Genomic DNA, 15,932 nt, shown 5'->3' with positions numbered 1-15,932 from the left:
TCCTAAACTACTCTAAGTGTCTCTCCAACACCAAACGACACTTAGAACTAGTTCGTCCTTAACCTTGTTGTCCATCCTTTGAAAACCAAAACGATTTTCATGGTCAGGGGCATGACCACCATGATTGTCCAATCAATTGTTATTACCATGACCTAACTTAAATTGCCTCTACAAAACACACGTTAGTCATATTAATCTCATGTTGTCATTAATCACCGAAACCCAATTAGGGACCTAGATGCTTTCAGGTGGGTAAGAAAATTTTGGGTGCAAATAGTTTTCAATTCCTTCGCTCCTTTATAGTATAGATTATGTGAGAAAAAATGACGCATGTAGCCCTCTCTAATTACACTATTTGGATTGGTGATAGACATTAATAGTAAGTATGCATGTGAATGTTGCCTTTCTAAAGTGAGTTGGAGGATTAGTTCACTTAGAAACACTTATAATTTATGATAAATTTTGAATGCTTGGATCTCCTGCAATGTCTGGGTAATGCAACTGCAATGTCTAGGCCCATGATGACACTAATCCATCTGTGATCTTTGTTCTTTGCATCTCCTGCATGTGCTGCATTCCTCTCCAGAAAACTGTTGAACTGTATCCTCATCCTAAGTGATGGCTTTTGAACTCCTATTTTTTTCAATTTTTTAACCTAACTATGATGAATGGGAACAACAATTAGTCTGAAGCCATGTTATTGTCAATTTTCTTTATTTATATTGTTGTAAGCTTTTGGTTGGACGAAATTTGGTTTAACTGAACCTGACATGATTCAAATCTTGTTCTATTGTTGTATCCCTTCCTCCTAGTCGTTTCTTGGGCCATGACCAGCCTAGCTCGAATCAAACAACATCTCCACCTAGCAGTTGGAGGTAGTTGATGCTGGGCCTGGCTAAAGTGATGGAATCAAACAAAGCCTAGGCTGGGCCTGTCTCCACTGCTATAAGGAAATCAAACAGGGGCACTTGTGCACTCTGGGCCTGGCCGTGGCTGACCTAGGCCTGGCCTCCCACAGCACCGAAATCAAACACGCCCTATATTTTAGGACATAGGGAGTAGTTCAACATATTGGTCAATTAACATTAAAAATCATTATTAATGTGGGAAATTGTAACATAAGAGCATCTCCAATAGTACAAAAGAACAAATTGTAAATCAATGAGTTTTCCAAGTGGCTAAAAAGAGTTGGGAGCACATTTGCTTGGTTCTTCCAACAATTTTCAAAATCTCGCTCATAAAAGATAGAAGACAATTTTGCATCAGGAATCCTAGACTTTTTCTAAATCAACCAACTATTTTTATACTTTTTTTCTCTCTTATGTATTTGCATTGAGAACTCTGCTCTTTCTTCATATTCTTATCCACACACTTTTGCCTCTAAATTGACCAATTGATACGCGCGTATATCTCCATGCGATTAGATCAATTTTCCTAAGAACGAAAAGATTGAGAGTTGGGATAAGAAGTTGTTAGAGAGTGATTTTTTTAGTCTCCCTAAAAAAGTTAAGATTGAGAGTTGGTTTTGAAAACTCTCGAAGATGCTCGAAGAAAGTGAACTAAATGGTAGCATGTTTATTAGTTAGGAAACGGCACCTGACGAAATGAAGCCCAAGCATTTACCTATTCCAGTTCCAGCCCATAACTTTACATCGCCTAGTTTCAGTTGGCCCAGGATTTCCAAATTAATAGTAACTATTTAGCCCATTTTCTACTCCTCGAGCACCTGCGAAGGCCTTAGCCCAGCAACTTGCATCGAGTTTGGGCAACCACATCAGCCGCGACGCCTGCAGGTCTCTTAGCGCCGTGTCTGTTCTCAGTCGCCTCACAACATCTGTTGGCTAGCTCCCAGCCTGAAGAAAAAGGGTGACAAGAAAGAAGAAGAGAGGTGAAGTGAGCCTCAGTTGATTAGGTTCCTTATGGTAAAACCTACCTATCTAGGTTTAAGTTCTCAACCGGCACGGATGCTCGTATTTTCTTAAATTTATTTATTTCAGGATTTAACGACGTTGTTCTTTTCAGTGGTAAACAACGTGCCCGTTTTCAGCGAGGCGCCGGTGGTAAAGAAAGAAGAAGAGAGAGAGGCATGTTGAAGTGTTGATCAGAAAATATATATGCCATTTATACCCTAGTAAATAGTTATCTATTGGGCCTGTGCATTGGGTTTGGAGGAAAGCAATTTGCATATTCCCCATGTACTTTTATATTTGTTTTAGAAAATAACAAGCAAAATTCCCCATGGGGCTTTAGATCTCCTTGTTCATGATTCATCGCTGTCATGGTCTAAAATTTATATTTTAGAACGTGGACAACTAACGTTAATAAAATCAATCATTTCTATAATTTTTCTAAAATTTGGTCAAGATTTAGTAAGTAATAAAACAATTTCCTGAGAAAAGAAAATTGATTTTTTTCGAATTTTTAATTTAATTTGACATAGTTTTATGCTTGACCTTGCATTCATTTTGATTGCATTTGGTGTTTAATATGTAAAAAAATTAAAATGCGTCTAAGAGTTGATATCTTTTTCTAGGATTGTTCCAACCTTTTGTACAATTTAATTCCCTTTCCTCTCAACTAAGTCCTTTTGTTTTAAGCTCCTAATAATCTTTTCAAGCATTCCAAATACTTTATTTGGATTCTCCATATTATAATCTATCTCTGAGATTTTTCTCATAATTTTCTTCCACTTTAGGTAATTTTGTAATAAGTTTATCGATTATGTAATGAAATTGTAATGATGCATTGTTAAAATGCAGCATACATGATTGAACTGATCCCAGCATAAATGTGGTTTGCAGCCGATTTTGTCATTTTAAAATTAGTTGTTATATAATTGTCGACGTCGTACTATATCTTTTTGTCGGATAATAGATTATTATTATATTAACAAGAAGAGAAAAAGACTCGTACATGCATGGAAATGCCGTCTTACTTCATCCTCAAGTTGAAGGTGAGTGAGTGCTAGTATGGAGGCATGCGGCGTACAATTTAAAGGCTGCTCGATCGGCGGATCTGGATTTGGAGTGACTCGTTTGGGGATTTGGGGAAGTCGAAGGAGACAAGAAATACTGCAAGGTTTTTAAGGAATTGTAGGAGTACTAAAATGCAAGATGAGCATGGAATTTTAAAAAGAAAACCGGAACAGAACGGCTCAAACCCCTACTTAACCATGTTGCGCCAGATCATACACCTAGGTGGCTTTTTTTTCTTTTTTCTTTTGGCTTGTCGTTGTGATGACACAAATTATTAGATAGATGATACATGATGCACCTAAGTGCACCCGCTTGACAGGTTTATTAAGTTAATTGTGCATTTAACTCATGAAAAAATACAATTATTAAATTAATCATGCGTTTTAATAACTAAAATCTAAAAGCAAGAAAGCTCGTTCGGATACTTACACTATGCCAAAACAGCACAAAGGAGACACCTCAACCAGTGACTCACAATTCAAACACGTCACTAATAATATATTAGTGACATGGGTAAACGAAACGCGTCGCTTTTTAGTTGTTGTCCATGCCCAATAAACAAGACGCGTCACTAATGACAAGGTGTCCGTGACTCTTCCCAAGGCAACGCGTCGCATCGGACCTGAAAAAACTATGAAGTCGGGTTAAGTGAGAGGTCAAGTCCGGACTCCCCTTGGCTCGAGCTCTCCCCGTCCTATCCGGGATTATTAACATTTTACCATTATACTGAATGGCCACTCATGAGATAGCACATTAACAGTTGCCACTACGTTTTTAGCAGCACATAGAGAAAACTGATACAAATTTACCATATTTGCTTGCGTGGCATGCCAGCCACGCATGCCGGCGTGGATATGATCCTGCGAGTCATGCGAAATGTCCCTCCTGCCCCTCCCCTCTTCATGTACACTAGCGCAAAAATGAAAAACTACAGGGGTTTCTTTGCAACTCAGCATTGCTGACTTGCATGCTATTTGTTGACCGCACAATGACCCTGGTTGACTGAGATCTGAGTCATCCATCAAGCATTCAATGGCCACGAATGACTTATCCTTCCTTTGCTCTCCAGAAATCTCCCCACGCAACGCAAGCCATGGCGGCCGAAACATGGAAGCCATATGGGCGCTCCTCGATCTCCAACTACAAGCTATGGTAGAACATGTGATGCGGCTCTCCGGCACCGAAAGACGAAGGCGATCTCGTCAAGCTAGTTATTGACAGCTAGGCAACAGTGCTGGCGGCGAACCTCAGCAAGATCAAGACACTTCCGGTGGAGTCCACGAAGAACACCTTCGTCGTGGCGCCTTCTTCCTGCCCTGGAACGCTGCGTACGCTCAGCAGTAGAGGCACGTCGCCTTGGGGCCGCACGCATCGTAGGGCATGCGCCCAGGCCCCAGTAGGCCGGGGCCCGTCCGACGACTTCTCATCACCCTTCATTATCACGCCCGGCGCACTGACTTCCTCAACGCTCTCCTGGACGACGTCAAGACGGCGACGGCGACCGTCGGTCTGGCCTGCAACACGACGCGCAGGAGGTACGCGTGTGTGGGGTCTTCGATTCCGTACCTAGCCAGGTCAGGGGGCACAACGGGCACCGCCGTGAGTCCCATGCGCTGGCACGTGAAGAGGAGCTTGATGAGAAGGCATGTGCAGCGAGGAACGCGGACTCCACCGTGACTAGCCCCGTGGTCCTTGGTCATGGTGGTGACAACTACGACGTTGAAGCCCTTGCTAAGGCAGACGTCCAAGCCACGAGTCCTGGTACTCATCACGTCACTCATGGGCCAGCCATGCATGGTGAAGTGCTCCAGGACATGGCCTCTGCCATGTCCATCTCGACGAGCTTCTCCGGCGTCTGCGAGAGGAGGAAGTCGACGTCGTAGTCGACCCCAGTGAGAGTCTACATGACGGCGTTGTCCCGGGAGGCGAGCTCGGCGAGGAGGACCACGTCTTCTGGTACCCTGCTTGGTCGCCCACGCAGGAGTTGAGGTCACGCAGCACGTAGGGTCGTCACTGGCGCCGCCCTCGGTGCCAACTGCTCCATGGTCGCGCAGCACGTAGGGCCGTCTGCGGCCACCCTCGGCAGCGCACGCCGTGGGGATGCTGCCTGTCCACGCAAGCCACGGCGGGGCCCTCCTCCACTCCATATTCGAGGACTCACGCGCAGGGCTCGTGCTGTGGACATGCCCCGCCGACCGTGCTCTGCTGCTCCCGCGTCCGCCATCGACGCCTGACACGCGGGCTCCGCCGCCGCCGGCTCTCGCAGAGCGAAGCCGGCGCCATCCAGTGCAGGTGGAGCGCAGCGGATTGGACCCACGCCATCGCCACAGCAGCCATGACTGCACGTGCACGGACATGGCCCACGCCTAGGGAGTAGGAAGAGGGAGCAGGAGGGGCAGGAGGTGATGAGCCCATGACTATCCAAAATATTCATGCAGAAAATTATGTCATTGGTTCTAATATGGCAACTTGCATCTCTTACGTAAGTCCTATTCAATTTGGTGCTTTTATATGTGATGGCAAATATAGGAAGAAGGATGATTTATTTACAGCTACCGGGTTGTTATCAAAGATATATTTTGGAGATGCAACATTGTTTAAGAGAAAAGATAATATGCCATCAAAGAGATTTTTATACAGGCTCTACGCCGGAGGAGATGAAGGGCAGTCCAACCTGAGCACGCTATGGTTTTCGGCTGTCCAATCTAAGTACGTCATGAATTTATTTGCTTAATTAAAGTAGTTTCCAAATAACATGATTAGCATTGTGGTTGCATTAGTTTACTATTTTCTGGGCTCAATTAGTTGGTCATGGTGCAGCGTGCACATGCTGGGCCGAACCAATTGGTGGCCTTGTGGCCGAGTCCATTTAATTAGCCTATGCCTGCATGCATATATTAGGGAGTGGTCCCCTCCTTGTAATTTTAGGTTGAATTTTATTGTGGAGTTATTCCTCGTCAAGCCGTCGCTCGTGAAACCCTAGAAGTTTACCATTCCGGATCCCTGCGAGGATTTGTGTTCGTGTGTGCCCGAGGATTGATCCTTGGACTCGTGCTGAAATTGATTCAATTCCCCATCTTCTGATCATGGTTCGTCGTGGCCGCGGGTGGAAGGATTATCCTAGGGTTTGATTTGCATCATCTATTGTAAGCTGATCCCTCTATTTATCAATACTATTTGCTACAGTTCATGTTGATTTGTCAAAGGAATATCTAGAATTATTGCTGCTACTGTGGAGTTTGGTTGATAATTGGCCATGAGATTATTTGTGCTATTTACTACTGTCCGGTTGATTCATCTTGATTAATTTTTAAGTTCGAGCCGTGTTTTGTTGATTGATATTCCTATACATCGGTACTGTTGCTGAGAGATATCAGTACTTAACTGCCCTTGTTGCGGAGGTCAACAACTGCTGCAGTCCTGCTGATTGTCAGAGATCGATCTGCTATATTTATACTGCTGAAATATTAGTCAATTTGAATCTTGTGTTGCCAGGATAGAGAAAATTCAGATTATATTAATTTGTACCATGAAAGATTGGGCAATTTTCGGGCATAGTCGGCGTGTCCTCATCAGTTGGTATCAGCTTCTGGGTTGCTCACGGTGCATTTGGATATATTTTTTTCAGTGGCTGATTTGAAATTGCTCAAGAAAGTTCATCTTTTGCCAAAGTTATCTCTAGCAACACGTCTCAAGGAGTACTATGATTGGGAAGAATATATGGAAGATTTCTTCTGGGGTCGTGGACTTGCATCGGCCCTAAAGATGTTTTATGCAGAAGAAACAATGGCTACAGATATTTTACATTGTGGGATCGCTAGGACAAAAAAAATCCTTGTTGGACGTGGAGCGATATGAAAGTTGTGCTTCGGCGCCGATTTCGTTCTCTTGAGTCAAAGAAGGTAGCTACTGCACGTGGACAAAATCCCTAAGGCACTAAGACTAATATGCGCTCATCATAGGCTGATTCTATTGCTAGAGATGAGTACCTTCCTGCTTTTAACCGGCCAGTCGGTGATATTAATTCTTATGAGAAGAAGCTGGATTCTGGTGTTAGTTATGGCAAGTCTATGCATGCTGAATTTGTTTCTTCCGCTAAATTAAAGCAAGCTACCAGTCAATTATCTGCTTGTGCTCACTGTTCTCTTGGTCCCAAGAAAAAGTATGGGGTAGCAAAGGAAAGTCAATATGTTGATAAAAAGTCGGAGGCTACTATTGCTACTGTATTTTCTGTTGCCAAGCAGCCCGAGAAGAAATGTGCTCATTTTACTAATATTATTCCTCATATTCAGGAAAAAAGGTGTCTTCTACAACAGAAAACATAACTGGACCTAAAGAGGAGTTAATTGTGCAAGAGAGAGATGTAAGCATGAGTGCTAAATTTTTTTCCACACCATAACAGCAAGCTATGGACTCTTCCTTTTATTCTCCTATAGAGCCATCAATTGATATTGTTGAAGATGCAGCAAGTGGCTTATCTATGTTGGCTCAAGAAGTCAAGCAGGATGGTACTGCTAGTAATGTGAAGGGGCAACGCTCTAATATATTTCAGTCAGAATGCACAATCCATGATAAGGTATGCAAGCTAATTACTGATGATGGTAGTTTCACAAATGCTATTAGTTCAGATCTTGTGCATGCTTTGTCTCTGTCAACGCGGAGGCTTCCATATATCCAATGGATGAATCAAAGTGGTACACTCAAAATTACTCACAAGGTGCGAGTTAAATTTTCTATTGAAAATTATGTGGATACAGTTGACTGTGATATTGTAAAGATGAGTGCTTGTCATTTATTATTAGGTTGGCCATGGTAGTTTGATCTTGATGCTACTCATGCCGGTCGTTCCCATAATTATTCATTTACGCACAAGGGAGTTTGTCATGTTCTCAAACCAATGCTTGAGAGTGCTATTAAGGCTGAGGTTTTTCCCAAGGTGCAAGTGAAGAAAAGGGCTGCTGAAATTACCCCAAAGCCGAGGACGGCTTTGCTTCAAGAGGGAGAGAATGATGTGAATATTCCTACTCTTGCTGCTGCTAGTGAGTCCGTGATTCGCTGTAAGGAGCCAATTAAATCATCAATCCAATTTGGTTCTATCTCCAATAATATTTTTTGGGAGCAATGTGGCGATGACAAAAGGCACTCTTGTTACAAAGGAGGTTCCCGAGATTAATGCTCAACTTAATGAGTCATCAGAGCATGATATAGCCATCAAGGGGAATTCTTCTATGATTATTAATTCTTTGGGTGAAGCTTCTGATTGTCATCGCATGGAGTTAAAAAATGCAGATATTGTTGCTAATAAATCTCCTATACAGATTGGCACTCTATCTAATTTCGTGGAACATGAAGACAACAAGAAAGATGGAAATATAATAGTTACAAAGATGAAGAAGTCAGTAGAGATTATGGCAAAGCCGAGGATGGCTTTGTTTCAAGGGAGTGAGAATGATGAGCCCATGACTATCCAAAATATTCATGCAAAAAATTCTATCATTGGTTCTAATATGCCAACTTGCATCTCTTACGTAAGTCCTATTCAATTTGGTGCTTTAATATATGATGGCAAATATAGGAAGAAGGATGATTTATTTACAGCTACCGGGTTGTTATCAAAGATATATTTTGGAGATGCAACATTGTTTAAGAGAAAAGATAATATGCCATCAAGGAGATATTTTTATACAGGCTCTATGCTGGAGGAGATGAAGGGCAGTCCAACCTGAGCGCTATGGTTTTCGTCTGTCCAATCTAAGTATGTCATGGATTTATTTGCTTAATTAAAGTAGTTTCCAAATAACATGATTAGCATTGTGGCCGCATTAGTTTACTATTTTCTGGGCTCAATTAGTTGGTCATGGTGCAGCGTGCACATGCTGGGCTGAACCAAGTTGGTGGCCTTGTGGCCGAGTCCGTTTAATTAGCCTATGCCTGCGTGCATATATTAGGGAGTGGTCCGCTCCTTGTAATTTCAGGTTGAACTTTATTGTGGAGTTATTCCTCGTCGAGTCGTCGCTCGTGAAACCCTAGAGGTTTACCGTTCCGGATCCCTGCGAGGATTTGTGTTGGTGTATGCCCGAGGATTGATCCTTGGACTCGTGCTGGAATTGATTCAATTCCCCATCTTCTGATCGTGGTTCATCATGGCCGCGGGTGGAAGGATTATCCTAGGGTTTGGTTTGCATCATCTATTGTAAGCTATTCCCTCTATTTATCAATACTATTTGCTACAGTTCGAGTTGATTTGTCAAAGGAATACCTAGAATTATTGCTGCTACTGTGGAGTTTGGTTGATAATTGGCCGTGAGATTATTTGTGCTATTTACTACTGTCCGGTTGATTCATCTTCATTAATTTTTAAGTTCGAGCCGTGTTTTTCTGATTGATATTCCTATACATCGGTACTGTTGCTGAGAGATATTAGTACTTAACTGCCCTTGTTGCGGACGTCAGCAACTGCTGCAGTCCTGCTGATTGTCAGGGATCCATCTGCTATATTTATACTGCTGAAATATCAGTCGATTTGAATCTTGTGTTGCCAGGATAGAGAAAATTCAGATTATATTAATTTGTACCGTGGAAGATTGGGCAATTTTCAGGCATCGTCGGCGTGTCCTCATCAGGAGGGGCATTTTACCTAAGGATGTTAACTCGGATCCAAGCTAGACTGAGGTGCAGACGTGCCAAGCAAGTGAAAGTGACAAATATGTATCGATTTTTTCTCTATCTGCTGCGAAAATCGAATCGTGAATCCTAATAATGCTATCTCAAGAATTGTCATCGCTTAATGCTAAAAAGTTAAATATCCCATCCTATCCCGTCCCTCCTCCTCATAAAAAAAATCCCGTCCCCTCTCTTGTCCGCCGCTCTTACTCCACCGCCGTCGCCAGCTCCGCTCCTTCTCTACTGCCACCGCCCCTTCCCTCCACCATGACGACTCGACGGAGGCCGAATCCGATGAGCAGTCAGCCCGTGCGGGGGGAGCTGACGCTCGGCATGGCCCTCGGCAGATCTGGCATGGTGTTGTCTCTGCCTGGTGAGTGCGCTGCCTGACGCCAGATCTGGCAAGTTGGTGGCTCGACCAGGTGAAGGCCCTAGCCGACGACGGATCAGGGTGGAGGCTTGCCACTGCCTTCCTAAATCGACCGCGTGGCATGGCACTCCATGCCCAGTGGTCGCTGCCGCCCCAGATCGACCATGCATGTAGCACCCCTATACCTAGAGGTACGCGCATCTGTGCCAGCTCGTCCCTCCACACTCTCGCATCGGATAACTAGAGCTTGTGCTTGCATAGCGGGTTTGTCAGCGGGACCCTAGCTCGGGATGTGACGCCATGCTGGCAACCCTGGAGGTACTAACAGCAAGGTTGGTGGCGGCTTAATTCTAGATGAGGCCATGAATAGACCTAGCGGAACTGTTGAAGTGGTATGTATTACTCTCTCCTCATGAATTTGCATTAACAGTTTTGCCTAGAGAAATCCTACCTTTCTATGTAAAATAGTGGCAATTGGAATTACAAGATGCCGCTGCAGTAGTCTTTCTAAATTAAACTAGCATGGCTCTTATGTCTCTAGTTTCAGTACGATGTAATGAATACATGCCATCTAGTTTTTACTCGTTTGACTTGGTTTTTCAGTTAAATTTACAATGAAAAAGGCCGGATGTGTGATTATCAGTATAGAAGCTTATAGTTTGGTAGTCCCAGGGAATCAAACTTAAATAGAGAAGCTGTGATCCTTGGATCAATTATTACTGAACCACAAACTTGTAGAGTAGTTCTTTTTCTCTAAAGTGGTGCTTGGTTAGAGACAACAGTGACAGTAAAGCAATAACTTCTCTAGGTTTTGCTGTTTTTTTTTTGTCTTTTTGTCTAGATGACATCGGACATAGTAGTGACATTGAAAGCCTTATCCTGATCATACAAGAAAGAAGATCCAAATACTGGTTGCCCTCTAGCACATCTATTCGAGCTTTGTTCGATGGTAAGTTGAATTTATTTGCATCTACTGCTAGTTGAATTGCTCCAAGCATACTGTACTTGTGGACATATAGTAGAACAACTTCTTTTCAATTGTACATGACAGATTGATTATCATGTAGGTATCCTGTAGCATGAACAGTACGTGATGTGTAGGCATCATAGGTCTTTCCCAAGTGTTCTGCCTTGGTGCATCTAACTAATTAAGATATTTCTTTTGCAGATCACATGATGTCTGCAGATGCCATATGGGAGAACAAAATAATGGCAGAAGCAAAGTGGTACTTGTTGATGTTAAGTACAATTTCTTGGCATAGTATAGCTCTGAATATGTAATGGAACATGTTTTTTCATGGGTATTCAAGAGAGTATTTATGATAATCCTACCTGAAACTGACAAGACACACTTCTTATTACCACTAAGACTGGACAGAGAAAAAACTTGCACAGTTCAAGGTAGAAAATCAAACACTTCGAAAGGATAATCTAGTAAACAAATTCATGCCCAACATGCTTATAGTTCCTAGGTCCAAGAGTTGCTATAAATTTGTGAACCACCACACTGTTTCGCTGCCATTTATATTTATGAACCACACACTGGTGCCTTTGTAATTTTCTTACAACCTCTAGAGAAGATGCAAAGTTTGATTTTCCTCTGCATTGTTATTTATTTGCTACAGACTGCATTGTTATTTATTTGCTACAGACTCCCCTACAGCATCGTCCCACCGCCTGGAGACGCTGGCACCAGCACAGAAGTTGGCTTCTCCCGGACATCAGGGATCCGGCTGACAATGGACGGGTTCTGCTGCCCAGCTGTGAATGTTTCATCCATGGCACCTACTGAAAAAGTCGCCATTGATCACTCCACTTGCATTAGCAGTGATGGTGGATACTTTGTTAATATAAGTAAGTGACTCCTATTTTATTTTTCAACTGCCTGTTTTTGTCATGTTAGATATTTGATCTAACAAATATCGAGCACTCAGTTCAAAAAAATATATATATACTGAGCACTGCTGCTAGCCTGAAAGTTTTACCAGAAAGGACATATGACAATCTTGTGAATACTATTGAGGCATTGCCCATTGATCAAATAGTCTGTTGTATTAAGTTGGAGCTTTTGCCACTGTTAAAACAACTTCCTGAAATGAAAAACGAAATGCTTCGTGCTATTAGCTAGTTAGCACTTACCATATATGGTCTGCGCTAAATTCCTAATACCTAGAACAATCCTGCACATGGTATTTTTCAGTCCATCTTTGAGCTACTTACTGCTCTGCATATCAAACAAAATATGCTAGTGCTATAGGATGCCTCCATCAGATGACGCCCAATTTATCTGCTTTTTTGACCCTATGAAAAACTGCTAAATCAGTCCATTAGATGCACACCTAGCACATGCAGTACATAGTTTGATTTTTTTTAATAAACCTAGCATGTTGTTTAATTTGGGGATGAAATTCTGTTTTTTGGATCTAGATTTATTTGGTGGCTGATTAAGAAGACTACTTTCATTGATCACTATTGCGAAATTGCAGGTCTGTGAACTCTTGGCGTGGAGGAGGAAAAAGTATCTCCGTCTTACACCACAGAGTGAGTTTTTTAAATGATGGACCTGTTAGCTTTTGTACATTCTGGGTATTTTTTCACTCAAATTGCAGTAGGCATCCCTTCATTAAGCTTAATATAAGAAGACAAAATGAGTTTTCTGCTCGTGTGCTGATAGTGGTAGAGTTCTTTCCTTTTTTTAGATAGTGGGCAAAGTTCTTTCCTGGACAATAGGGCAACACAACCCCCACATTATTTTTTGCAGCTAAGGCTGCAAGGGAGGGATTGGAGACTGCTGGACAGGTTGTATTTACAAAACTTGTTTCTGTTTTTTGCTTCGGAGTGATCCTTCTACAAAACTTCCTATGCCTGTTGATAATAAGTAATTAATTAATATGAAGCTTAATTGTTGCACGACACCAGTAGAGCTACATGCATGATTATTGATTGCACGTACCTGCATAGGTCGACAAGAGAATATAGGATAGGACTAGGAGAGCAACCAACACAGCAGCAGCCATCTAGTGCACGCTGCTGTCTTTAACACACACGCTGCTGTCCAGCCATCCAGTGGACAAGAGCCTGTTTGTTGTGCACGCTGCTATCTTTAACATCTCAATGTATTTTCTTTGTATTGAAGTTGGTTAGGTTAAGACCAAGGGTCTGTGAGCTTTATGGTTACAATGCACATCACCTTTTAGGACGTTTCTTATTGAAACATTTTGAAATTCATGTCTCAGTTTTGTTAGTAATGGGTTTCTCTTTCTGCACGTCTAGGATCAGAGATAGTGCTTTTGATGTTTCTCTTAACAGATGGTTTGCTCTATAGCCTTTTGTTTGTGTTGCATGTCTAGGATCAGGAAAAATGGTTAGCTTGTTTGTGCTGTAGTCAGAAAAAACATGTGTTTATTTGAAGTGTGTATGAGAAAGGGGCTTTTGTCTTGCCCTCTGAAAGAAAACTCTCAGTTGACTTTACAAAGCTAATGTTCTGTACATTTAACTAGTTATTTTCTCTTACCACTGCTCACTAGAGTTTGTATGTGTAAGGTTGAGGATGGTGTAGAATGCCTGTGCCTGGACATACTAACAATACATTGTGTAGAATTTAATGATAGTATTCGTGTTTGGCCTAACAATTGTGCATTGTACATTTTCTATAATTCTGAGCTGAAAATCTACGGTCGCTATTCCTGCAGATTCCATTATATTCCCTGATGTTCCAATTGCACTTCGGTTATCAAGTCATCTTATGTTAGGCGTGGTCAGAATCTATTCTTGGAAGGTCAGCAACCTGCTACTGTCCAAACTGAACCTCTTTGTGTTTGTTTGTAGGATCCATCATCAGCAAGCATGTCCACCCGTTGAGCCTCAGCATGCAGCGATCATCGGAATTGGAAACTCAAGCATGGTCTGCCACCGGCCTCATAGACAGGTATGGCTCCTGATGTTACTGCTTTGGTGGTAGTGCTTGATGTCAGTAGTTCCTATTAGTTGTAGACTTTGTTGTTGTTCGGTAAGTACAAAGATCATGCTACTTATTGCCACCTTTTGAGATGTGATTCAGGGATTGAATTTCTTGATTCCAGCCTCGTGCAAATGCAGCCGCTGCGTTTCAGAATTCAGAAAAAACGCAGTCGTCCCTACTCAAACGTGACCACATGTCTGATCATGTATAAAAATCAGAGAGCTTCTAGGCTTCTAGCTGACCTAACGACATGTTGGGTGCCAACGAACATGAGTTTTGTAAGGTTTGAACTTTTCTCCTGATTGTCTGTTATTGGCTGAAGATAAAGCTTTTGCCATTAGTTCTTATGTTACCAAACATTTTTTTAGTTAAAGTTATAGGTGGTGATACATTTTTCTACAAATTCTGTTTAAGTGGGTGAAGTTTGCCTTAAGTATTATCTATTTGGTGGACCTGCTAGTTATTTAAAAGATGGACTTGTATCAGCTTGTGGTCTACTGTTCTGTACTCCAGGAATATACCACTAGTGGAGAACCTATATCTAGTCCCGGTTGGGAACTAGCTCTACTCCCGGTTTCTCAACCGGGATTAGCAATCCGGGAGTAAAGGTTGGGACCTTTAGTTCCGGGCACATAACCGGGACTAAAGGTTTATCCACAGGAGAAAAAATAAACGAAATACTAGGGAGACCTCTCTTGCGGTGTATGAGATTCGAACTCAGGACCTCTCTCCTCACGTATAAACTCCTTACCAACTCAGCTGTACACCACATGTGACAGAGTCCTAGACACTCTCGTTTTGAATTGACCCATGGGGTACCTTTAATCCCGGGTGAAAGACCTTTAATCCGGGTTGGTGATACCAACCGAGACTAAAAGATCACCCTTTAGTCCCACCAACCGGGACTAAAAGGTTGACCTTTAATTCCGGTTTTAGGCTCCAACCAGGACTAAAGGTGGCATGCTGCGAAAGCCTGCCAGGATAGGAGCCTTTAGTCCCGGTTGGTAGCTTCAACCGGGACTAATTCTCCCTCTACTCCCGGACGTAAAAAATATCGAGACTAAAGCCCAAAATCGAAGTAGATGAAAAGTCATTTCTCTACTAGTGTACTCTATGATTTTTGCTTGTTGTCTCATGTAGAGATTGGTGGTGAATGGAATTTATTTTTCACAGCAGCCTGATGAATCTAGTGCTGAACATATCTAATTTGTGGGCAAAAAGTTTCTCTAAAATAAATCCTAATATATCATCGGTTCAAATCTGCCATGAATTTGTGAGATATGCATGCTGTACAAGTTGAGAACTTGAGTAATAATAGATGGTGCTCTATGCAGCAAATTCTGAAATGGTTTATAATGGTTTTGCAGGATCTCAAGAACAGCCCTTATAGTCAATGTAGTTACAGCTTGTGTACTGTCCGAAATCTTCTATGTTGCTGCTCATGTATTATTAGAAATCTTCTAGGCTGCAGCTCCTCGAGCAGATGATTTGTAGCATAAGTTGTATCTGAAGTTTGTAAAGAACTGATTGCTGCAAAGGATGAAACATGTGTAATGCATAAAGGACCATGGTCGATTTTTTTTTTGTAAATTGTCATTAGTGACGTGTTTAGTCAAGGCGCGTCTCTGCAAAGATCCACATCAGTGTCTTGTTTTGGGCTGAACGCGTTGCTGCTTAAGGGTCATCAGTGACACGCTCAGACTGAACGTGCTGCTGCTGAAGGTCATCATGAACGCGTCGTTGTGGAGGGTCATTAGTGACGCGCCCGGGCTGAACGCATTGCTGCTGAAGGTCATCATGAATGCATCGTTGCGAAGGGTAATTAGTGACGCGTACGTGTCACTGATGCGTTCACATCACAGGCGCAATGTAAGTGACGCTTGTTTTCCGTGTCACTATTGACTGTTTAGACGTGTCACTAATCTACTTTTCTGGCATAGTGTTATTTCTCTGGCTTTTCTGA

The 15,932-nt window shown here is 42.4% G+C and overlaps 1 protein-coding gene across 17 annotated transcripts; it reads left to right on the top strand.

The window, feature by feature from the left end:
• Positions 1-10,540: 10,540 nt before the first annotated feature.
• LOC136473809 (uncharacterized) lies at positions 10,541-15,531 on the top strand. Of its 17 annotated transcripts, none has more exons than XR_010762744.1 (8): positions 10,541-10,957; positions 11,177-11,409; positions 11,660-11,862; positions 12,495-12,549; positions 13,701-13,765; positions 13,837-13,936; positions 14,091-14,252; positions 15,337-15,531. XR_010762744.1 is itself a non-coding variant. In XM_066471443.1 (6 exons), exons 2-6 carry the CDS (start codon positions 11,182-11,184, stop codon positions 15,431-15,433), a joined length of 666 nt encoding a protein of 221 aa, XP_066327540.1. In that variant the 5' UTR covers positions 10,541-10,957; positions 11,177-11,181; the 3' UTR covers positions 15,434-15,531. The 17 variants fall into 17 exon arrangements, 5 of the variants coding, with proteins under 5 accessions (XP_066327540.1, XP_066327544.1, XP_066327543.1 ...); XR_010762740.1 differs by lacking the exon at positions 14,091-14,252 and adding an exon at positions 12,708-12,807; XR_010762742.1 differs by lacking the exon at positions 13,701-13,765.
• Positions 15,532-15,932: the final 401 nt, after the last annotated feature.

The sequence above is a fragment of the Miscanthus floridulus genome, chromosome 8 (genome assembly GCF_019320115.1).
Source record: "Miscanthus floridulus cultivar M001 chromosome 8, ASM1932011v1, whole genome shotgun sequence".
Lineage (NCBI taxonomy): Eukaryota > Viridiplantae > Streptophyta > Magnoliopsida > Poales > Poaceae > Miscanthus > Miscanthus floridulus.
This window is presented reverse-complemented; position numbering and strand designations above follow the sequence as displayed.

What these genes read in the sequence shown, in the direction of transcription:
- LOC136473809 (XM_066471443.1), top strand. Translation starts at nt 11,182, where the DNA reads ATGATGTCTGCAGATGCCATATGGGAGAACAAAATAATGGCAGAAGCA. An exon ending in GCCACCGGCCTCATAGACAG is followed by an intron (nt 13,937 to 14,090) that starts GTATGGCTCCTG and finishes TCTTGATTCCAG; the next exon opens with CCTCGTGCAAATGCAGCCGC. An exon ending in ACGAACATGAGTTTTGTAAG is followed by an intron (nt 14,253 to 15,336) that starts GTTTGAACTTTT and finishes ATGGTTTTGCAG; the next exon opens with GATCTCAAGAACAGCCCTTA.